The 24,549-nt window shown below is 43.6% G+C and overlaps 1 protein-coding gene across 2 annotated transcripts in view; it reads left to right on the plus strand.

The window, feature by feature from the left end:
* Positions 1-24,549, plus strand: part of clic4 (chloride intracellular channel 4) — a 132,652-nt gene that overhangs the window by 33,367 nt on the left and 74,736 nt on the right. For both annotated transcript variants that reach the window (XR_010968881.1, XM_068011339.1), the window contains exon 2: positions 23,687-23,796. Coding sequence is in view for 1 of the 2 variants with exons in the window: in XM_068011339.1 (XP_067867440.1) it covers positions 23,687-23,796 (110 nt within the window). In the remaining variant the exon portion in view is untranslated. The remainder of the gene's footprint in view (positions 1-23,686; positions 23,797-24,549) is intronic.

Raw genomic sequence — 24,549 nt, forward strand, 5'->3', positions numbered from 1 at the left:
TAGGATAACCATTGAGCAGGTCATCGGGCTTCTGAAGATGCAGATCAGGTGCCTGGACTGGTTGGGTGGAGCCTTGCAGTATACTCCTGCAAGAGTCTCATGTCTGGTGACCATCTGCTGTGCTGCCCATTAAAATGGCCTCCCAGAGAGGTCTGGACCTTCAAGAGAATGAAGCGCTGGGTGGACACAGACCATCAGAGGAAGAGAAGGAGCTGGATGTGGAAGAGGAGGACAAAGAGGACGAGCAGGAAGAAGATGGAAACCATAAAAAAGTTACAACACAGAAGGTGGCCATTCAGCCCATCGTGTCTGCGCCATCTGAAAAACCTAGCCTCCAAATCTGATTCCACTTTTCAGCACCTGGTCCATTGCCTTGCAGGTTACAGCACTTCAGCTGCAGGTCCAGATACCTTTTGAATGAGTTGAGGGTTTCTACCTCCACCACCAATCCAGGCCGTGAATTCCAGACACCCGCCACCCTCTGGGTGAAAATGTGTCCTCTCTAATCCTTCTGCCAATCACCTTAAATCTGTGCCCCCTGGTAATTGACCTCTCCGCTCGGGGAAACAGGTCCTTCCTGTCTACTCTATCTAGGCCCCTCATAATTTTGAACACTTCTATTGTCACCCCTCACCCTCCTCTGTTCTAAGGAAAGTAATCCTAGCCGATCCAATCTTTCCTCATAGCTGCATGTTTAAAGCCCTGGCAACATTCTTGTAAATCTCCTCTGTACTTTCTCCAGAGCATTTATGTCCTTCCTGTAATGTGGTGACCAGAACTGTACGCAATACTCCAGCTGTGGCCTAACTAGCGTTTAATACAGTTCCAGTATTACATCCCTGCTTTTGTATTCTATACCTCGGCCAATAAAGGAAAACGTTCCATATGCCTTCTTCACCATTTTACCTACCTGTGCCCTAGCTGCACAGGGAGGTAGCCGGTCCTGACGTGGGGCTCGAGGGTCTCTTCGGGATGTCATGAACATCGGGGATCATCTGATTCAGGTTTGTTTCAGATGAGCCCCTCTGTCCCAAGAAGAACGGCATGGTCTGGAACTCACTTTGAGCTGCCTGTGGAACACTTACATTGAAAATACAGCCTGGAACAGCTCAACTCTTACTATCAATGAAGGATGCACATCTACCCAGAGGTTTCACCGATCATGGACCCTTGCTCCCCTTCACCACTTTATCCCTCTTTTGCTGTAGCGCCATTAAGAAAAGGAGGCTCGCATGTCTTCATGTGTCAATATTTACATGGTGCGCCAAAAGACAAAAAGTGCCGTTACATGTGATGGACACCCCAGTGACCCACTCAGTGCTCTACGTGGTGCTTCCCTTGCAGCCTCGGAGGAGGTGGAGGCAGCCTGCTCACTTGTCTTGGCTTGTGGCTGAGATTCACATGGCGGTCGTCCTCGTCATGAAGGTGCCAGTGGGGGCACCTCCAGAGGCTGACACACCGGCCTCATTGCAGGGGTAGCCTCTCCCACTGGGCCCTGCTGCACAGAAGCTCCCACAGTCAGAGGGGCCAAGGAGGCTGCTGATGAAGGTGGTGCCCCATGAGGGCTGGCACCCTCATCCTCCTCGGTGACTGCCTCAGTGCTTGGATGGCACTCCAGATGGTTGGAGGGGCCCACCAGCTGGGGTGCAGCTGGCATCCCCTCCAAACATCTCTACGCCATTGACGCCACTAAGCGGTCAAGGCTACATAGGGTGGCATGCATTCTGTGAACATCAGTATGCAGTTCCTGCACGCATTCCAATAGCTGCTGCATATGGCTCTCAATGAGGTTGGCCAATCTCTCAATGGAGGAGATCATGCACACAAAGCCCTGAGCCATGGTGGCGTTCATGAGCTGGATGGACTCCTCCATTCTCAGCCCATGACCCCGCACTGCCTCAGGGAACTCTGACATGTCAGAACACATTTGTTGCTGCTGGTCTAAGTAGAGCCTCCTTTTCTGTGGCACCCGAGGTCTTGCATCTGTGCCCAGCTGAGCAGGGTTCTCGCTGTCCATCCTCTGAGGGGGACTGCCCACAGCTGCCTCTCCCTCTGTCACCTCCTCCTGCACACTCGTGACGTGCTCATCACCCGGTGCCACCCTGCCTAATTGCGCATAAGGACTCACCAAAGTGACTGTGTCTGAGCCGGTGGAGGGTGTGCTTGTAAGGTGTGACAGTGCTTGGTTTGATCTCTGCCCTGACACTTGGCGCAGCGATGGCGAAGGAATCGGTCTTAGCACCACAACGTTTGAACCTGTGGGAGATACAAGAAGAGATCGTGAAAACTAACCTTGGAGAGCAGAGGCCTCTGCAGTGTTGAGGCACCCCAGTGGAGCCCAGTCTCCGGCATGCTGTCAGACTAGCTGGAGTCCAATGCACCCCTGTAATGTATGCAATGCAGTCTCTAACCGCCATCTCCACCATGGATGCCCATCTCGCCTTCCCTGACTTGCTCTTTGTCAGCAACCTTGGTGATCTCCATGACTCCCTCTTCCATTGTTGTGATAACATGCAGGTAAGGAACCCTTCCTTTTAGTCTGGGCCCTCATGCAGGCATTATATGCCTGTTTCTCCTGCAAGGACAAAAGAGAGCAATCAGGAACTGCTGGCCTCCATGGGCAAAGCCAGTGGCTCATATACATAAGAAGCTGCATGTCTCATTGCTGGCAGGTCCTCATCAGCACTATGGCTCTGAGCCTTGCTGAGGGCTAAGTATCCTGTGCACATACCCCTCGCATGTTCAGGAACAGCGTGCACCCTGAGGCTCCTTAGCTGGTATGTCTGCTGGAGGTTGAACACCCAGAGGCTTGTCCTGAAGGTCTGGCATTGCACTTACCTTGTCAGAGTGAATAAGGTCACTGGGCCTCTTCCTACATTGGACCCAGTTTCTGCGTAGCACACTCCATCAACTCTGTGCTGGTGGCCTCTGTCCAGGCCTGCTTGGTCTGGGAAGGTGTCATTTCATGTTTTACTGACCCTATGTGTGAAAAACCTCCCTCTTCATTCTTCAACTGATAATACTGTCTTTGGGCAGGATTTTCCGACTGGGGGTGCGAAATGAACATTGGGACTGTTTCCGGGTCCCGATCCCAGCCCCGGAGTGGAGGGGAAGCAGTCACAGCCCCCGATTTTCACAGGGCGGAGCTTTAATTGGCTATAGGTCAGGTTTACATAGGAAATAGGAGCAGGAGTAGGCCATTCAGTCCCTTGAGCCTGCTCCACCATTCAACTATATCATGGCTGATCTTCTACCTCAATGCCATTTTCCCACACTATCTCCATATCCCTTAATATCTTTAATATCTAGACATCTATCGATCTCTGTCTTAAATATACTCAATGACTGACCCTCCACAGCCTTCTGGGGTAGAGAATTCCAAAGATTCACCACCCTCTGAGTGAAGAAATACCTCCTCTTCTCAGTCCTAAATGGCCTGCCTCCTCTTCTGAGACTGTGTCCTCTGGTTCTAGGCCCCACAGCCAGGGGAAACACCCTTCCTGCATCTATCCTGTCGAGCCCTGTAAGAATTTTGAATGTTTCAATGAGACCACCTCTCTTTCTTCTAAACTCGACAGAATATAGGCCCATATCCTCATAGGACAATCCCACCATCCCAGGGATCAGTCTGGTGAACCTTCGTTGCACTCCCTCTATGGTAAGTATATCCTTCCTTAGATAAGGAGACCAAAACTGTACACAATACTCCAGGTGCAGTCTCACCGAGGCTCTATACAATTGCAGCAAGTCTTCTTTACACCTGTACTCAAATCCTCTTGCAATAAAGAGCAGGCATGGCCAATTAGCGGCCGTGGGGGTGAGAACAGAGGCAAGACTGGAAGGGAGTGGGCCCAATTTAAACAGGCCTTGGCAGCCATTGCTGTGGCTGCCATTTCATTGCATTACATTACCTGCTGTTGGAAAAGATGGTTCAGAAGAGGCAGTAGCCTGGAACCTGGGGCAGGGCTGCCCCTCATTTTGCTGAGAGGCAACCTGGAGGAAACATGAAATGCTTTATTGTAAGTGGAAACTGAGGCTGAGACTTCAGCATTATTTATAAAGGAATAGGATATATTTTTGAAAATGAAGAATATTAAAGGATGTGAGGAAATAGAATTAAAGTAGACAGCTGTCATGAGGAACACGGTCCAGGACAGACACAATGGGCCTAAAGGCTGCTTTCTGTGTTTTGATTTCTTTGACTGACTGAGAGAGAGAAAAAGGCAGAATATGGGATCCACAGTGTCTGACAAATGATCAACTGGCAGTAACTGAAGTCACCATTGAGAGTGTTAGCCAGCATATTGTATATCCTCAACAATTGGCAACAACACATCAAGTTTCTGAAATGCCATTTCTAGTCCTGATCATCTCCATTTATTTCCTTTAGTTGATCAAAGCCAGGCTATTTCTTTCCAACTGGATGGGTCTGAGAGCCTGGACCACAGACTTTGCCATAGCTGCTCCCAATGCTGCTCCCTTGTACACTGGCAGAGAAATACTCTCCATTCAGTGGCCAGCCTGCTTGCTCTCATAAGCAATGAGATTGAATCCTAGGCCTCCTGGGATAAACCATGAACATATCTGGCTGGGTGTTGGGCTTTAATGGGCGTATTACTGTTTTGCAGATTTGAAACATTATCATTTGCACAAACTAAAGGCAACTTTGCAAATCTAAAAGCAATGTTAGAACTAATTGCAAACTAATGGCAACTGCTAAATGCGTTCTTATTAGGCATTCATTTCATTGAGCTTTGAGCTTATCCAAGGTCTGTAATTCACTGGCAGCCTTTGTAGTCGCAAGAAGTTTGCACTTGTTTCTGTAACAAAGTCCCACTAAATACTTTTCCTGTGCTGGAGGCAACATCCGACTTGTGGGTTTATGGTAATGAAAGAGTTTTGTGAAGCTCTAAAATACACGCTTCATTTCAAAGTCTTGCGCCACACCTCAGTTCAGTGGAACAGTTATGAAACATAGGAAAAAGCTTTCCCTCATGATTCACCGTACTGTGTGCTATTTTTAACACTGCAATAATAACTCTGAGCAGAGACAAGAATTTCCTGTGTGATTTCTGTTACCAGTTAAAAGTCCATCTTTCAATTTTCTTTAGGGTGCACAAGGAATGGCTGTTCTATTTAATAAGGAGTCTATGTGCACAGAGTAATAACTGACTTAAGAACAACAATGCAAAATACAGAATTTCAGTGAATTAATGTAAATCCCTTTCACTCAAAATTCCTCATCTCATTCACCCCTTGCTAAGCTGAGTTATAATGAAACCAATCTTCTCCCATTTATTTATATTGTTTGGACCGATTAATGCAACCAATGTGAAAAGGGTTGGAGGATAATCACAGTCCAAGGGTAGCATTTCTATCCACTTATTTATGTTATTGCTCAGCAAATCGTCAATTTATTTAATATACACAATTCGGAACCTTTTGGCTTTCAGATGTTTGGTGTCCATTTCCTGTTGGGTAGACATGTAGTTTCCCACCTAAACTTGAGCCAGCAATTCTAAGTTGTGAAGTCTGACAGGCATTTCTTCTTGGAAATCCACATCCAATACTCACTCCTAAGCAGCACCCTTGGCTAGGTTTTTGGCTTGGGACATTTCCAACTTCCCAGTTGCAAAAAGATCCTGTGGCTGGGATCTTGTCCTTAACATGTTTTACCTCTATTTTTCTCCATTTTGCCCCTCATTTAGCTCTCTGGAAGATAATAACTTATGTTGGGATCCAGTTCCTGTCAGGGAATTCTGATTAGCTGTTGCATGCAGACATCAATGTGGAGCCTTGTCCTACCCTGACCTGACACTCCCATCCACGCATTTGCAGTGGGGAAGAGGAAGTCCCTGATTAGCAATCGAGACTGTGAACACTCGCCATTTTGAGAACACTGGGCGAACTGTAGTACGTCCACGATTGCTGAATGGCCCCCTTCTATGCTATTCTAAAATGATGGACAGTCACCTTTAGAAACATTAATAACTGGGAGATTTTGCAATTAATACCAATTAATCCGATTTAGTTGGACTTCTTCCCAATAAACTGTGTTCCTGTTCGTTCTTCACAAGATTAAAGATTACACCATGTAATCTAAATGAATAAACAGTAACCCATTTGAAAGGACTTTGGTGTATGAAGACAAACCTCACCTCTTCTGCATCATCACTAAACCAGTCCAGAATTCTTTGATGTAAAACTCTGAGAGCAGTTAGAGAAAACAGAAGTAGTTGCAAAGAAAAAGTACTTCAGTTCTTTTTAAAAAAAATACTTCATCACATTTTAGAAATTTCTACACGACGTACTTAAAAACCTCAGTATATGAGGGCCTGTGCTCATTAAAATTGTATAGGCCCTAAAACTTCTTTAAGTAGAATAGAGTGAGAGAGATGTTTAAATCCCTGTGGTATTTCTTGACCCAATGGTATGAAATAGCTACCTTGTGACAGTTTAATGATGTCATAAAGCATGTCAGGGTTTTAAGGTTGTCTCTTTTTATTCTGAAATTATCACATTGAGGACATCCTTTCTGAAGTGATCTGCCCAAGATTTTCTTGATAGTTAATGACATAAATTTGCTTTCTTGTCTTTGGAACTTGTTGGTAAGTCCTGAATCCTCCCTCCCCATAACGATGTTAAATTCAAACTCGATGCTCATGTGGTATTTGAGAGTTTTACTTTCATTCAATGGATTTCTCTCAAACTGTAAACATTCTTATTCCACTGGGTGCGCCACGCAACTGGAGCACCTATTGTTTTCTGAAGCTAATTGCAGTCAAGTATGAGTTGAATATGAACTAATATCTGGAAATCTTTGGCAATCGACCTGTGTACCTGAGGAACCCAAATACCTGTGGCCTGGCATATTTCAGTGCAATGTGACTAGTTATGCCAAATATTGATGCATAAACCTGGCATATGCAGTCTTTGAAAAATTATTTTCTGATATTTTTTCAGACCATCACATTCCTGAAAAGTCGGCTTCCATCTTTGCATTGGCAAACATCACAATATAGGAATGAACACAAGTGCAGGAATTGTGAATTCCTGGTCCACTGCTGCACATAGCTGCCCAATTAATACTTGCAGATACAGAAATGGGTGTAAAAAAAAATTAAACTGTCCTATTGTAGAAACTTGGACTTTCCCATTTTTGATGAACAGGGTTGTGCTGCGCATGGTATTTTCCCTGTGCCTGAATAGTGAGGCCTGAGGTGCTATATTGGGGCTCAGGCCTAATTTCCATAAAGTGGAATAGCTGCAGAGATTAAGAGACAGCTTGCCTGTCAAAGCATTATTGAAGATCAGGCCATTTCATTACTGGCAACGGCTCTCAAGTAATGAGAAAGGAAGCATCCATAGGTGGAGTTTGGAGGCCACAGGGATAGGGGGGTTTGGTGGCTTTGGAGGATCTATAGGGTGGGGGTGAGCAATCAGTTGCTGGGGGAGGGTTTGGTAGCCAGAGTGGGGGAGGTGAGGACTGGTATCCAAAGCAACGGCCCATGTTCTGCTCTTTGAGCTCAGTAGGAGGCTCCACATTCAGGTAAGTATATTTTAAAATCTTACCTTATTGGCAGGCCACATGTAAGCCTGGCTTTCCTGAGTGCAGCCCAGCTGTTTCATGCAAACCAATCTAGCAGTGGGGGCCTCAAGCAGGGTTAGTTAGGGCCCTTCTTTGCATGTGCTGTGCAGCTGAATTTCTGGGTCATTAACTTTTATGAAGGCCTTCCCCATGAGTAGAATGAAGCAGCTGTTTCAGTCTAACCCGCCGTTTAGGATGTTTACATCATTTGTGAAAGAAGGTAATGATTGAGCTTAGTCTGACTGCAATGAAAACTATTATGAATGGATGCTGTTTCATACTTCCCATGTCATCATGTGATGTGCACTATTCCCTTTCAAAGTTTATTTGTGAATTGTACATATTTTGGTGATTCCAGGTAGTGACAGGATTTTTTTAATGACAGAGTCAGTCTCCAACTGGCTGCAAACAGTCGTTAAAGTACACTCACAATTTTCATGGTGCAACAATTGTCTTTCATTTCTATCCAACATTGACTATTTTATTTGAATTCTCAGGGGGAGAAATTCATTTGTGTAGCACCGCTTCTATCAGTGAAGAACGGTGTGCAGGCCACGCAGGTAGCAGCCCATGGTGCTGTCTGCCCCCATAGAATCAGTGCAAGCGCTACGCAAATGAATTTCTCCCCTTCAGTGTTTTAGTTACCAACTTGCTGTTCCCTGTATTGTTCTTGGGGCAAGAGGGCAACCAGACAGCTAACAATTACCAGTCAGATGACACATGATGTGGCTCACAGTCACTTGTGGTGAAATTTTCTTCCTTCTGGAGAGATAACTAGCTTCTATTTAGTACTTTTTCATAAATTACATAGAATTGCATTGGATTTTATAGAATACAAGCAGCTCATTTGACCCAACAGGTCTCTATGCTTGTGTTTATGCTCCACATGATCATCCTCCCACCTTATTCCATCTCATCCTATCAACATAAAAAACGGAGATTACAAATTCCCAAAGAAGGAAATCATAGCTACCCCGCAGTGGCACTGCACTTTGACACTGTAGCACTTGACATTAATTGTACATGGAGAACATTAAAAAATGCATATGGGATATAAATAGGGTCAGAAAATCAAATCACAATGTGATCAGGTCCTGTCAGTCTGACTATGAGTCAATATTGTTCAAACCTCATGTAGTTTTAACATAAAAGGTCACACATTTGTGGTGCATTGCTCAAGTATGACCAAGAAAGGAAGAAATTCAGGATTAATAATAATTCCAGCCATCACTGATTTCTACAGCCTCAGGCTGGTTTAATGATGTCATCAATGGAGAGTCTGAGAGTTGGCATTACACAGGAAAACTGGCACCCACTACAGTCTGTGATTGTTAGATTCTCAAGGGTCGTTACTTAGTCATCTGTCTGGCCCTGACTTTAGAAGAACTATTCTGCCTGATACCTGACACTTCACAAATTAACTCTTTCAGCACTACTCCCTGATATGTTAAGTTACTTAGTCAAATTATTTCTTGTAGATTTGTGTGTGATTTGTATTCTTTTCCTTAGAAGATTTGTTTTTGCTTTTTCTCTCACATTTCATTTCAGATTTTATACCTGTTTTCTTCCACTGTTTTAAAGTGCACTTACAATACAAGTTTAGCATTGGTGCGAAGTAGTGCCAGCTGACACTTGTAAATCGTGTGTTAAAGCCAACTGACTCTGAAGCAAAGCGAACTGAGACTCTGCTAAGAGTTTCACTCCATTTCACTGTGGTGTCTGTTGAGGCTCTCACTCCAGATTCAACTGCTCTGAAGGTGTGAAGTGACAATACTAGATAGTAGTCATAGTATGAATTATTCTTAAGATCTCCCTATGCCACATTCACTCCCCAGTCAAAAGTGACCTGATCTGTATTGGAGCCTTATTAACAGTTATGTCACTGGTATGTCATCACCTTTAAAGTCCATATTTGGACTGTCTGTTTAACAACTCTAAACTAACTCTTTTAAGGAGATTAAGTGGAAATGCACAACTAAAATTCTGTACTTAGATTAAAATTATACTTAAAACAGGCAGACAATTAGACACCATTCAGATTTATTTTTAACATCAGTGAATCAAATTATCTGACAAGCCTACCAAGTTTTGCTTTGTTATAATAGGATTTTTGTTTAACTTTAGTGATGTAAATAGAGCGTAAAATCCTTGTATAGAGCTGTGGAATTCAAAATGACCAGATAGTGGTTGAGGGATTGAATAGCATGGTGTTGGTTTCAATGCAACAAAGGGGCTGGATTTTAAAAGCCCGCCGGCAAAATGGGCAGTGGGCGGAAAAATTTGTGGCCTGCAGGCATGGGGCCCACATTGCGGAGCTGCCGTGATTCCAAACCCGGCGGCTCATTAGCATGTCTGGGGCAGCCGCCCCTCCTCCTCCTCCGCCGATGATGTGGAGGGGGCGGGTGAACCAGCAACAGCGTCTGCCATCAATGTGCAGGAGTGGCGCCATTTTTAAAGGGCTTACAGCCCTCAATGAGCATTTAAATTTTAAAGGTACAGTGACTTTTAAGTTTTTAAAAATGAATAAAATAAGCTTTCCATGCCCTCTCCCACCATTCCCCCCCCCCACCATGACACATAATTCCTGCCCTTTTACCCCTCCCCCCCACCACCCCACCCCAGAATACTTACCGTGAAAAATTGACCTACCCACCACCCCCCACCAAAGTTCGGAAGCTTTGTCCTTTACCCCTTCCCATCAACCGCCCCCCCCGACCAATCTGAAGCGTTTTAACCCTGTTCACCACCTCCCGCACAGAGAAAATCATCTCCTCCCCCTTCCCCACAGGTGTCGTGCCTTGTTTCCCCGAATGGGGATTCGAAGGCGCGGCATTGCCAGCTGCCCGAATGAAGATTGGTGCGGCAAATAAGGAGGCAATGGGACCTTCATTAATTCAGGTAGGTAAATTAACTTAAATGTGGAAATCGTGGTCCTGTCACCGAACAGCGGGGCAGCCACCATGAGGCCTCGCTGCCACCGCCGAGGTCGGCACGGGGCCTGCCGGTGCGGGATCGGTGGCAGGCCTCCTCCATTGCTATCTTCATTCCCTCCCCCCCCCCCCACCCCGCCACCGTTCCTGGCATCAAAGAGCCTTTAAAATCCAGCCCACAGGATCAACACTAGGTCCATAGTTGGATTGATGCGACTGAATCAGGACATGCAAATACACATTAGAGCTGCCATTTTTACCCATGTACTGTTCCTGGTCTGAATCCTACAGTTGGTGGACAGTGTATTGACAGGTAATTACAATGGCTATATGGTCGATTATACTGGGAGTTCTAGCTTTCCCTGGACTTGGAGTATCACTGCATGCATTGGCATGGATGTGATGCAAAACACAATTTTTCATGCTTGATCATGGACAACACTATCCCAGACCTAGGAGGTCATCCAGTTGCATGTGGCCAGTATAGCCTTGGCAGCAAGGACACTATCCAATCCATCACACTTGTACCATCAGGTTACAAGGGTATATGAATGAGCATCTGTGGCAATCTCCAAACCCTTTTGTGGAGTACGTGCAGTGGTTGCTGAAAAACGCCAATAACAAATTGTCTCAAAATCTTACAGTATAGCAGATGTGAACATCTGTTGTTAACCTGATGTCGTCCTTCACTTGGGAGTAGCTGACATTTTCTGATCTTACAAAGCAATAGAATCTCAGTAATCAAAAGGCGATATTCTGCCCAGGGCAGGCAGTAATGAATTTCGCACTAGTCTTGCTAACAGGAATATACTTATTATCTAGAAATTGTTTTCATATTCCTAAAATAAGAATGATTATTTTTAAATATCTACCTGGCAAGTCTTGTGTGGCATTTATTCTGGTGTTTGCAGAGTTGGTTTTTCATTTGGCTGGGTGTGTTTCATCAGTCGTTCCTGACCCCACCTCCTTTTCCATAAGTCACAGCTGACTCTGCTCAAAGACAGAGAAAACTGCTGACAGCCATAGCTTACTAGTGTCCAGAGTCAACTTAGGGTATAGCTGCTAGCACTGTGCATCTCCCTCTCTTCCCCTGTCTCTAAATGCTATGAAAATATTCACCTGGAGTTTCCTATTCATAGTTTCATGAATTGCTTTAATTAATACTTGTATTTGAAGTAAAATTTGACTGACTTTATTGGCTGTCCGACAAACAGACATCAAAAGATTTGATTGGTAATCCCACATATATATTAATTCATGCAACTACTGAAATACCTTTATAAATGAAGAACAGTTAACTCATTAAGAGATTGGTACTCCACAGGCTGATGCAAAAAGGATAGATAGTTAAGGTAAGCAACGCCTGTTTTTTAATTTTTGCGGCATTTTATGTGAACTTGTTTTTTGTGTGTCTATATGGAAGAAATTATATTGTGCCCTTTTCATTGTAGATGTGGCAAAGTTTTTCTTGATTGTATACAGACACAATGGCACAAATCCTGTTGAAATGTATTGTACCTAGATATCAAGGAAACCCCATATGCCAAATGAGAAATATTAATTTCATTGGTTGGAAACTTACATTAGACACTTAATGGGAAACAATCCAACAGTTGACTTTAAAAAAAAAATTAGCAGCCGAGATGGCCACTGCAATTTGCATCTGAAATACCAGAAGATTGAACTGAGACAAAAGTCTAACAAGAAGCCCAGCCAGAACAATGCTTTGGCTAACTGACTAGATTACCCAGATCATCCTCATTAGTGGGCCATGTAAAGTTATCCTGAGGCATTCATAAGTGGAGATATCCCTCCGGGGGTAAACACTGACAAACCCATCTGTGAGAGCTTTTGGGTTTTAGACTTTGGACCTCATTAAAAACAATGGGGGATTGAGAGAACCATGTGTCTGTCTGTCCATCTCTGAAAAAACAGAAGTTTTGTTACGCTCAGAGAAGACAAGCAGAAACTGAGTGTGCAGTAGCAGAGAAAGCTACGGGCTTCCCTTTCACTCTCCCCAGAAAACATCAAGTTTGAAAACTGTCTGCAACTGTAGCCCCTCCAAGCCTACAAACTGCTACAGCCAGTGACCAAGGGAAGAGAGCCAACTACAATACTGCCTTCAAGAAAACCCTCAGCAAAGCAGGCCAACCACAAAGTGCACTTTGACCAGCGAGGACTTCAAGAATACAGCTTCAGTCAGAGGACTACCAGATCACCCACTTCACAGACTGTGTAACAAGTTCCATTTATTCTGGACTTTAATGCAACCACCAAATCTATTTTTCCCTTTGTAATCTATTTGTGTGTGTGTAATTCTCGCGTGAATGTGTAGCATTTTTTTTTAGTATTTTTAAATCAGGGTTAGAGTGTTAAGTATAATAAACTTGCCTCTTTCTGGTTTAAAGTCAAGAAAACCTGTCCAAACGGTTCTTTCAAGATCACAGTAAAGTAAATAGGTAAAACACTCACAGAGCTGGTAAGCACAACGACTGTTTAAAAGGAATAAACCCTGTTGCAGACAAATAAGTAGATGGGCAAGAGGGGAGCCTGAGACCCCCTCCTCACATGGCTGTAACACTGGCTCTACCCACTTCCCAAGCAAAGATTGATTTAACTCTTTTAACACTTAAGTAAATACGTTTTTTTAGATTAGATTAGATTAGAGATACAGCACTGAAACAGGCCCTTCGGCCCACCGAGTCTGTGCCGACCATCAACCACCCATTTATACTAATCCTACACTAATCCCATATTCCTACCAAACATCCCCACCTGCCCCTGTATTTCCCTACCACCTACCTATTCTAGTGACAATTTATAATGGCCAATTTACCTACCAACCTGCAAGTCTTTTGGCTTGTGGGAGGAAACCGGAGCACCCGGAGAAAACCCACGCAGACACAGGGAGAACTTGCAAACTCCACACAGGCAGTACCCAGAATCGAACCCGGGTCCCTGGAGCTGTGAGGCTGCGGTGCTAACCACTGCGCCACTGTGCACTGTGTTAGTAATATAAATGACAACGGAGTGATTGGTGCCTTAAGAGTTAACAGGATGTGCTGTTACCCGAAGCCCCTGGAGAAGATGAAATGGTGATTAATAACCCTTAGCTTCTGTGAAGCATTTTCTTTCAGTTGCAGTTTCTCGGCATGGGCTCCAGAAAGCACTGGGTGTGTAACTTTCTGCAAATTATCTAAATTAGGAGTCTGATATGAATAGATCAAGTCTCTGATTCATGTTATGTGCCATGCCTTCTTGGAGAAATGTTATTTTTAAGCTGAGCTAAGGTTGTTTATTTTGACCCTGTGCCACATGTCTACTTAGTGAGGCTTTGTCTGAAATTGGAGGCAGGAAGGAGTGAATGAGCCTTCGTGGCTTTCTTGCACACTATTCCCAGGGGCAGCAGACAGCCAGGAGAAGGACCTGTATGAATAAAATAGCCAGGCTCATTACACTGTCATAAATCTGTGCCCTGAGACTGGTTTTGGACAAGAAATTATGAATATTTTATCCTTTCATTAAAACTGCGTGACTTAGCCGAGCCCAGACAGAGGTACAGGATTGGGGGTCGGGCAAGAAAATCCTACTCATTATACAGGAAGCTCTGTTGGAGCACCAAGAGCATGGACCGGTTTGGCTTCTCTGTGATGCCCTCATGATGGAATAGCCATCCACATTGTTGAGACTCACACATAGCTGGCCAAGTATTTGGCATATTCCTGGCTTCAGTGCATTCGTACCTCACCAAGAATACATTGCTTCCAGCAATGGTGAGAAAACTATCTGTATAATTGTAGTAAAATAATTTCTGTTAAGACCCACTAAGTTTGTTTTGTGCATTTGGGCCTTCTACCTTCTGGTGTGTTGTACAAGATGTAAAAAGGCCTCATTATTTAAAAATCACTTCCTTCAGGGGATTTCAGTCTAGCTGAGTTTCTCGAACAGCTTGCTTATAAAACATAGCATCTATGAGTTATCACACTCTGCTGAAGCAGGTGCAACATCTGTTGCTGTACAACATTTTTTTTTAAAGAAAAGGTAACTATTTTTACTCTGAGTGGAGATAAAAATAAAAGTTTTGGAGCGACAGAAGCAGTTTGTGATATCATAGATGGGTCTCACACTGTGTTCTGTTCACACAAGTGTCTTGCAATATACTGTTTAACAGCCAGACATTTAAAGCAATTGGATACATCTGCTATTTCTATCAGTGAATGTGTTCACATTAACCCCTCAACAGTATCAGGATTTCAGAAAAGTCTTCAATATAGTGGCAGTTATACTTGTCTGGAACAGATTTTCCCCTCAAAGTGTTGCTGTTCTCTTGGGTGCAAATCCAGTACAAGAGGTGAGCCACCTGCTCTACTTCCTGGTTTCCCTTTAATGTAAGTACGTGTAAATGAATTTTCAGGGAAACTGGGCATGCCAGGGCCATAAAAATGGCAAGTTATGTATAAGAACTGTTTGGTAGCAAATGCAGTGCAAAATGATGGCATTTTGATGGAGCCATTGAACTTCCTGATCTTCTGCCCCATCATAAAGTCTGCCTATTTAAAATTGGTAGTAAATAAAAATAAATAAAATAAATTGTGGGCCTTTACTACCAATTTTAAATAGGCAGACTTTATGATGGGGCAGAAGATCAGGAAGTTCATTGGCTCCATCAAAATGCCATCATTTTGCACTGCATTTGCTACCAAGCAGTTCTTTAGCTGCCTTTTGAGAAGGGAGGCTTATTACTTTTTCTCCCTGCGCTCCCCACCCCATCCCCAGCCTGTGCAACACCCCTCCCCCACTATCCAGCATATAAGCACTGTTGTTCATCATATAAATGATTTGGATTCTGAATTTGATATTGGAATTTGCAGCTGATACCAAATTGGCAGGGCTGTAGCTAATAAATGGACATCTGCACCAAAATATAGGAAGACCTAAACCAGCTTGCAGAATGGATGAATAAATGTCAAATAAAATTTAATATAGCAAAGAGTTCAGTGGGTCATTTCAGTAAGAGGAATAAGGAGCCCACTTATTCCTTGGAAGGTCAAAAAGTAAATTGGGGACAAGAGTAAAGAGACGTGGGAATACATAATTACTAAAGATAGCAACATAGAGTGCACAGAAAGGTAATGGGGTTCATTTTTAGAGTAATTGAACACAGGAGGTAAAGTTAAATTTATGTCGAACTTTGATTGGATCATACTTGCACTACGTGCAGTTCTGGTCTCTGCCATGTTCGCAGAGTCACTCATATTGTGCGGGTATTAACTAACTGTTTTTATTTCCAAAACATTTCAAACATTTCATTGAAGAATAACAAAGGTATTTTGACATCAGTGGAGATGAAAGTTGGAATGAGCGTAAAAGGGGCGGCTGATTCTCTGTCTCCTGTTTTTAGCCACTGTTCAAAACTAATTCATACCTCTTTGTGTCACAAGTTCTCCCTGCTCTGCCTCTCTTCCTACAACAACACTTTACATGTACTTTAATGTTTATTTCAGCAAAAAACAATGATGGCGACCCCTGCCCCTTTAAGCTGCTGCAGGTCCTTAAATCCTGTAGCAGCATGCTACTTGCTGCACTGCCCACCCCACCCCTACCCTCGAACAAGCTGCCAATCAGTACATTTATAATATCTGGAGCTCTCTAAAATATTATAATAAGAATCACCCCAGAAATGATAGCAGGGTCAATGGTCATGATGTTGAGTGACTGTGAATCACTCTCCGCTCTGCTTCTGGTTGGGCTCGCAGCCAATTGGAAAATCTAGCTTGTAGCTCATAGTCAAACTCAGTATGTTAAAGACGTATATACAGCACAAAGAGGCATGGTGTCATGCACAAATATGCATAAGAGTTTAATTAATATATCTCACTGCTGCTGTATAGTGGCAGAAGCCCGAGGGCATGTCTTCAGCCTGTATTCTCAGCATGGGGGAACCAAAGGAGACAAAATATAATCATTAAAGAAAGTGGAAGGGATGTAATTTTAATGAACATTTTTGAGATATTAGAGGGCAGAAATATGCATATTTTGAAAGTTGCAAAGTACATTCTGCGTGCAAGCTTCAGGCTCCATATAGAATTTGGGCTGTCTTCACCTGAATCACAATGAACACGTCCACATAAAAAGAAAACTAAAATGAGGCAGTAATTTGCACTTCAATATATTTTTGTTCCATTTTTCCCATAAAGTAATAATAAAGCTCTTACAGTTAATAATAGTTTTCTACATCTGTGTTGTTAATGTCTCCCCAGGCATTTTTGTGGAGCACCGCTGTGCTGGTGCTTTAACATCTCCAACACATTCCCAGGGGGTTAGTGGCTACAGAACTTGAATATATTACACACAATAATACTTAGCTGATATTTTGCTACAGTCAATATCTGTACAGTTACTGGGTATTTTAAATTTTGGAAGATGCACAAGGTGCACCAGAAGACCCGCATTTGTAAGGATATCACAATCTATTTTTACTACATGAATATTATATTTGTGATCTCAGATCAGCCAGGAAAATATCACTAGGATATCATTTTACTGGCTTCCTGTCATCATATTAATTGCATATGTTCTGTTCCAAAATGGCTTTTACCCAGTATTATATTTTGGATACTATTCCCAACACCTGAAATCCTCATGTTTGCTGGACTTTAGTGTTATTAATAAAGGTCTGAACAACTCAGTGTAGCAGTTGAGGTGTCCAAATACTTGGCTCCAAAGATCCTTTGGATATTAGTAAGGGAGCTTAAAGTTTGTGGCTGACATTCGTACTCATATATTAAATATTGACTGTAAAAATCAAAATAATATATGAATATATCATGCCTTTGTTATCTCTAAACTTAACTATTCCAATGCACTCCTGGCCGGCCTCCCACATTCTACCATTACTAAACTTGAGGTCATCCAAAACTCTGCTGCCTGTGCTCTTAGTTGCACCAAGTCCTGTTCACACATCAACCCTGTGCTCACTGACCAACATTGGATCCCACTTAAGCAATGCCTCAATTTTAAAATTCTCATTCTTATTTTCAAATCTCTTTATGGCCTCACCCTCCCAATCTCACAAATCTCCTCCAGCCCCACAACCCTCCAAGATATCTGTACTCGTCTAATTCTGGCATCTTGGGCATCACTGATTTTAATTGCTCCACCGTTGGTGGCCGTGCCTTCAACTGCCTAGGCCCTAAACTCTGGAATTCCCTCCCTGCACCTCTCTGCCTCTCTAACTCTCTTCCCTCTTTTAAGGCAGTCCTAAAACCTACCTCTTTGACCAAGATTGTGGCCAGCTGCTCTAATATCCTCCTTATGTGGCACTGTGACAAACTTTGCTTTATAACAATCCTATGAAGTGCCTTGGGATGTTTTATTACATTAAAGATGTCGAGACCCCCGCCATCCGGATAAAATCCCGGCCTGACAGTTTCTAGTTAGTTTCCTGCAGATTTGTGCCGTGTCATGCAAGCAATATACCTACCATCTATAAGCTTATTCCTGAAAGAAGGGCAATGGTGAGTTTTCAAAGTACACCAATGATAATTTGAGTTAAAAACTCCCCACAGAAGAGTAACCAAGAACAAATATGCCTAAAAGGGCGATGCCTTATTTAAATCCTTTGCTCTTCCCTTTGAGGTTGGCAAGCTTCCAATAGAAAGACGAATTTACAATTGCCGGCAGGTTGTTGAGGCTATGGAATCATTCGCTGTTTTAAGGGTTAAGTCCATGATTTCATATGACAACCCCCTCGGCTTTGTTCCCTGTCATTTGTACCACAGTGCTTTAAATCACGCACAGAAATCAATTCCTTCAATAGCCAGCACCCGGAATCCACCCTTTGTTCATATAATAGACACATCTCATTAAAGAAAGAGATATTGTACTTAACTCCAGGGAGCTTTAAGAATGGCCATAATGCACCCTCAGAGGTGGAATCCTAGAAAGTAATTTCACATATAATAAATTAAATTCAGGAACGACTGCAGTAGCAATCAAGCCTCGCCTCAGTTCTCAATGTTTTCATTCCACCTCATAGACAAATGGTGCTGAGAATTAATTTTTCCACATATTACACAATCCAAGCCAAAATTTTTCCATGAAAATGGCAGTCCTAGTGCATTTAACTGGATGCCATTTTATGCGATTCACAATTCAGCTATTTTTAGGACACTGCTCTGTTTTTCAGACTGGTATCTCAAACAAATTATTTCACTCTGCACATCATTAAATAAAGGGTATACATCAGATACTCATGAGCTACAATCCTGATCCAACAGTGAACGATTGGGAGAACACTGAAAACAGGTGTAGGGATCGTGATGCACGATTAACCCGAGCCTGTTGCTTCCAATGCAGGCAGCATGCAAACTCTGTGCTGTCTGCTAATTTAAATGATTGTAGCGTGCAGCCAGTGATGGGCACACAGTTAAGTGGTGGCATGCCTGAGCAGGGGCATAAAATCGTGAGAGGCTAGCACCAGTTCAAGCTAGCCTGCCCTATTTAAATCCAGCCTACACTTCATAAAGGGGAGATGCATTTTGACTGGAGTATTGCTGGAAGTCATTGTAAAAGTGAGCTTGATGTGAGAAAGACACAAAAATGGCAGACAGCAGGACCCAATATTTTCTAATGCTGCCCAGGAAGCCTTGGTACAGGGCCTGTGGAGGAAGAGAGATGTCATCTATCCACAGGGACAGAGGAGGCCCACCAGACAAACTTTGCAAAGGCAGTGGGACCAAATGGCTATGGCAATCAGTGTCAGGAGTCTAGTCCCGCTATTGCTCCATATCCCTTAATACCTCTGGTTAACAAAAATCTATCAGTCTCTGATTTAAAGTTAACAATTGATGTAGCCTCAATTGCCATTTGTGAAAGAGTATTCCAAACTGCTACCACCCTTTGAATGAAGAAATGTTTCCTAATTTAATTCCTAAAGGGTCTTGTTCTAATTTTTAGACCATCCCTCCTAGTCCTAGACTCCCCTACCAGTGGAAATAGATCCTTTTTATCTTTCCTCTACCCTCTACTCTCCCACTATGGAACAGCCTTGCAGCACTGGGCAGAATGCATGTCAAGATCCAAAGTGGCCTGCTGCATGCTGCACAAATTCACTATCGTGAGGGCACATCCATTCTACCAGCTAAATGGTAACCAGCTGAGGAGGAGGAAGAGGAAAAGGCAACCAACATTACAGAACAGGCAAAGGCACGTGGAGGATGAGCTCTAAGGGATTGCATAAGGGTGTTTAGTTGACTTTTGTATTCACTATGACATGGTTTGATTTATAAATTTGGTTTGGAAGGTTTATTTTGTGGTGGCTTTTATTTTTCCAATATAGCCAAGCAGACACTGTGATGGTTAATAACAGAGGGAAGGTCAGGTGTAGGACTGTTGGTGAATGGGGAATTGGGGCTGTGTTTAATGGTATTACACTTGGATAAGTTGATCACGGACAACGCACCAGAAAGAGGTAATGTTGGTTGCCTCTTCCTCTTCCTCAGCTGGTTACCATTTAGCTGGTAGAATGGATGTGCCCTCATGATAACGAATTTGTGCAGCATGCAGCAGGCCACTTTGGATCTTGACATGCATTCTGCCCAGTGCTGCAGGGCTCCTCCATAGTGGTCCAGGCAGCAGAAGCATTGTTTAAGTGCCACAATGGTCTGCTCTATCACATTTTGTGTGGCAGTATGGCTTTTGTTCTCTGCACACTGCCCACATATGTGTGGGTTATGCACCGGAGTCATGAAGCCTATTGTCAAATGATATCCCTTGGCCCAGTAGCCACCCTCTGGTTTGTTGTGGTGGCTCAAATGCAGGTGGCACAGTTGACTGTGCAGAATGAAGGCAACATGACTGACGCCAGGATACCGTGCTTTGACCGACATGATTCTGTACATTTGGTCACACACCAGCTGGACATTGAAGGAGTGAAATCACTTTTGGTTACAGTACACCTCATAGTTGACATAAGGTGCCCATAAACAGCATGTGTGCAGTCAGCACTAATCTGAAAGTTATTGATGACACCTTTAATCAGCACTTGTGGAGGATCCTTTCTTCTGCTGAACACATGTTAACTGAGGGTGTTTCAAGAGATGGCGTTAATTGGAGCATTGAGCTCCGAAATGGCAGTACTGATGTCAAATCAGCTGACATCACCATGGGCGAATTTTACACCCCTCGTGGGAGCGGGCTGGAGGTGGGGAGAGGTGTGTAAAATTATGTGAGAGGCAGGGGTGCCGTTCCCATCGCCTTCCTGCCCCTGCTGCAGTTTTATGAGCAGCGGGAGAGGTGACAAACAGCCCACCTGCCCCAGGCCAATTGAGGCCCTTGTGGCCAATTAATTGCCACTTAAGGGCCTTCTCCTGTCACTGCTTGTATCTTACCAACAGTGGACTTTGTCAGCTGTGAAGGCTGCCCAGTAATACCAGGCGGCCTCATTACGGGCCCGAGGGGTGCCCTCCTGATCGGGCACCCTGTGCCCCACGGAGGCCCCCCCAGCAGCTTCTGTCACCCCCACTAGTCCAGCTCTGACCGCCCTCCTGATTGACCCCCACAGCCCTCGCCCGGGCCCAGCCAATTGCCGCCGGCAGCCATGATCCTCCTGATGCTGGGTGCAGTCCCAGCACTGGCCACCGCTCTCAGTCGCACTGCTGAGCCTGAGGAGCTGCCAGCCCCTGATTGGCTGGCAGCTCCTGGAGCTGGGATTCCCTGCCAATTAAGAGTCTGGGCAACGTAAAATCTCTGCATGGCTCCCTGGCCTGGCGGAGGCGGACTTGCGCCCGACCTTTAAGCCAGTGGGCAGCACCTCCGCCCTGACCTAAACTTCTGGCCCATACTACTGGCAGATGCTCACTGCGCGTGTGTCAGCATCCTCTCGAAAATAGTGTCTGGTGAAGCGAGCACCAGGTGTGTATGCATGTGCCATGGATGCCATTTTGTAGGTAAAACGTTACTCATAGCACCAAAAAAACAGGCACTATGGAGCTCAATTTCATGGTCTTAGGCTGCACGTGTACAAGTGAATTGTGGCACTAAATCCACCCAGTAATATATCTTAAATGTCATGGCACCTAACATTCAGGGTAAAAATAGAAACTCTCAGTATTGAAACCAACCTGCATCTGAAATAGAATAAATATGAAGAGAAAAAAGAGTCTGGAGCAACTGGGTTGTAGTGATGTCTAATACCACAGTTTTTGCTCAACTACACAGAGCGATGCTGAAATGTTAGGCTAAATAAATTGTAAGTGCCCCATTTTCTATTTATTATCTTCTCTGGTCTTGAACAACTATATTTTTATGTTTGAGTCATGCATTTGGACGTCAGTTAGAGGGTCTGCCATCAGTAAAACTCATAATTGGTATCTCATGGTCGACAAGACTGGCAAATGTATAATAATTTTGAGGTGAAGGCCTTTTCCGGGGATTTGTAATTTTTTAGATTTCTGCTCAGTTGTCATGGCAGCTAAAGAGTTCAACATTTGGTAATCAAAACTTTTTTGGCACAGGAAATAAAAACAACAGAGAAAATACCTGGGGACAAAAACCAACAGAAGTGAGTAAAATTGAGTAAATCTTAGTAAATTGCAGAGCAATATGTTCCCCCCAGATCAGGGAACTTAATAGGTGGAGGGTTGATTTTCTACTAACATCATTGCAGCTCAGTGTAACCATCAACTTTTCTGGCTCAGTCAGTTTAGAAGGATAAGTTCCTCTCATTTATAACTCATTCAAATTTTGAGTGAACTTAACGTTCAAATGTTTTAAGCCTTCAAAGAGGAATTTGGCTCCCAGCTGTTCATTTCACTATTGTCATCCTTGTCTCACCTTTAAACATTTTCTTTCAACCTCACTCCCAGACACTAAGTAGTCTAGGGTGATACGCAGGCTCCTTATTGGAGGTGACCAAATCAAAGTGCATACATAGGAGATGGGTTGTTTAAAAACTGAGCAAAGAAAGGAACATCGTACTGCAAGCAGAGGCTTCAAAGATCTGCCTTCCTTAACAATATACGCTGTGGTGTAGTGCTTTCTTTGCATTCCATTAATCTGCTGCGGGAGTTCTGAAGCGCATTTATCTAAGGTTTCTTTAACAGTCATGAAACTCTACTCACTCTTAAGCGAGATTTTAATTGCTCCACCTTTGGTGGTCGTACCTTCAGTTGCCTGGGCCCTAAGCTCTAGAATTCTCTCCCTAAAGCTCTCTATCACTCTACTTTGGTCACCTCCTTTAAGATGTGTTTTAAAACCTATCTCTTTGAACAATATTTTGGTCAACTGTCCTAATATCTCCTTTATGTGGCTCACTGTTAAATTTTGTTTGATTATGCTCCTGTGAAGCATCTTGGGATGTTTTATTATGTTAAAAGTGCTATCTAAATACAATTTGTTATTGATGGGAAAGGGAAGGATGATGTAAAACCAGTCTTCTGTGCTTCTCAGCTATTCATAGGTTCAACAGACTCTCTTCCTTGCCTACCTAAGGGTATGGTAGCAAAGTGCTTATGTTATTTGACTAGTAGTCCAGAGGCCTGGACTGCTTATGTTATTTGACTAGTAGTCCAGAGGCCTGGACTGATCACCCTTGACAATGAAGGCCAGCAGACTACTGGTTGTCAGGAGCATCAGCGCTGCATCTGGTCCTGTTCTCTCCATAGATCTAGACACTTGTAATTCCACCAGGGACCACTAGATACTGATCAAGAGCATGAATGCTGTGCCATTCTCAGGCACACTGAGGTCAATTACAGCACTCCTTCCAGCACCCTGGATGATATCAGATAATCCAGCACATATCCACAGATTAAACCTGGGGCAATACCGGTCTGTCTGGCTTGGTGTTCATTGTCTCCCATCCAATAATGCCCCCACCCTCTGGCAATAATGTTGTATGGGTCTTTGATTTTTGGCAACGCTCAATGATCTGCACGATGGGGAAGCAGCAATTTGGCTGCTTGCACATTGTAACAGGTTTAAACCCTACAATACGCTGTTGGAACATTTATGCTAAGAGTTGGCAGGAAAGAAGTAATAAGTATCTTATGGAAGGAATAAAATGCCCTTCACTGATTGCACATTGTACTGGCACATTGCAAGGTCATTGGAAAATAGAGCTGTTCTGTAGCACTGATAATCACTTTTTTGTTTCATTGTCTTGCAGGCTGGGAGTGATGGAGAAAGCATTGGTAACTGCCCCTTTTCTCAACGACTCTTCATGATCTTGTGGCTGAAGGGCGTGGTCTTCAATGTCACGACAGTTGATCTGAAGAGGTAAGATTGTGGGCGCGTGCCAGAATATTTTCAGATTATATACCCAAGGCCCTGCAGTATACACAGTAACTGCTGGTACGAGTGGATGCTGCTGCTGCTAGATAATCAAACTCTCCTCAGGTAAGTTGGTCTGACACTTGAGCGCCCGTCTCAAATTATGTACCACATTTACTGAGTTAGAACATAAACTGCAATCAGCCTCTGAAAGAAACTAAAAGGTAATGCGGAAGTAGCCAATCTGAATTGTCCTCTCAGTTTTACCTGGGGTAGAATTTTCTCCAGTTGGGTGGAAAATGGATTTCACTGATAACACAGGTAATGTTTGTCTGCTCCAAGGAGCACAGCATCAACCAGTTTCCTTGCCCACAAGTAGGTTGTGTTTCAGAAGAAAATAGCTGGTTTCCTACATTAGAACAGTATTTCGAAAGTCCTGCATTGGTTGTAAAGCACGTTAAGATGTCCATAGGTTGTGAAAGACACTATATAAATGCAATTCTTTCTAGATTGTTCAGTTTAAATTCTGTCACACTGAGGAAATGAACGCACATTAGGATTATCCCAGATGTACCAGGAGCTTTTCCTGACGTCCTTATCTCCACTGATACCAACCTAAAAAGTGGAAAATTACATGATAGTTCAAAATTACCGTCACACAGCTCAGCTCCTTCTGTGAGCCTCATCTTAACCACTCCTGAAACACAATCTAATTTGAAAAGGAAACTCCTACTCTGTATTCGAACCAGCATTAACTAG

The sequence above is a fragment of the Heterodontus francisci genome, chromosome 31, assembly GCF_036365525.1.
Source record: "Heterodontus francisci isolate sHetFra1 chromosome 31, sHetFra1.hap1, whole genome shotgun sequence".
NCBI lineage: Eukaryota > Metazoa > Chordata > Chondrichthyes > Heterodontiformes > Heterodontidae > Heterodontus > Heterodontus francisci.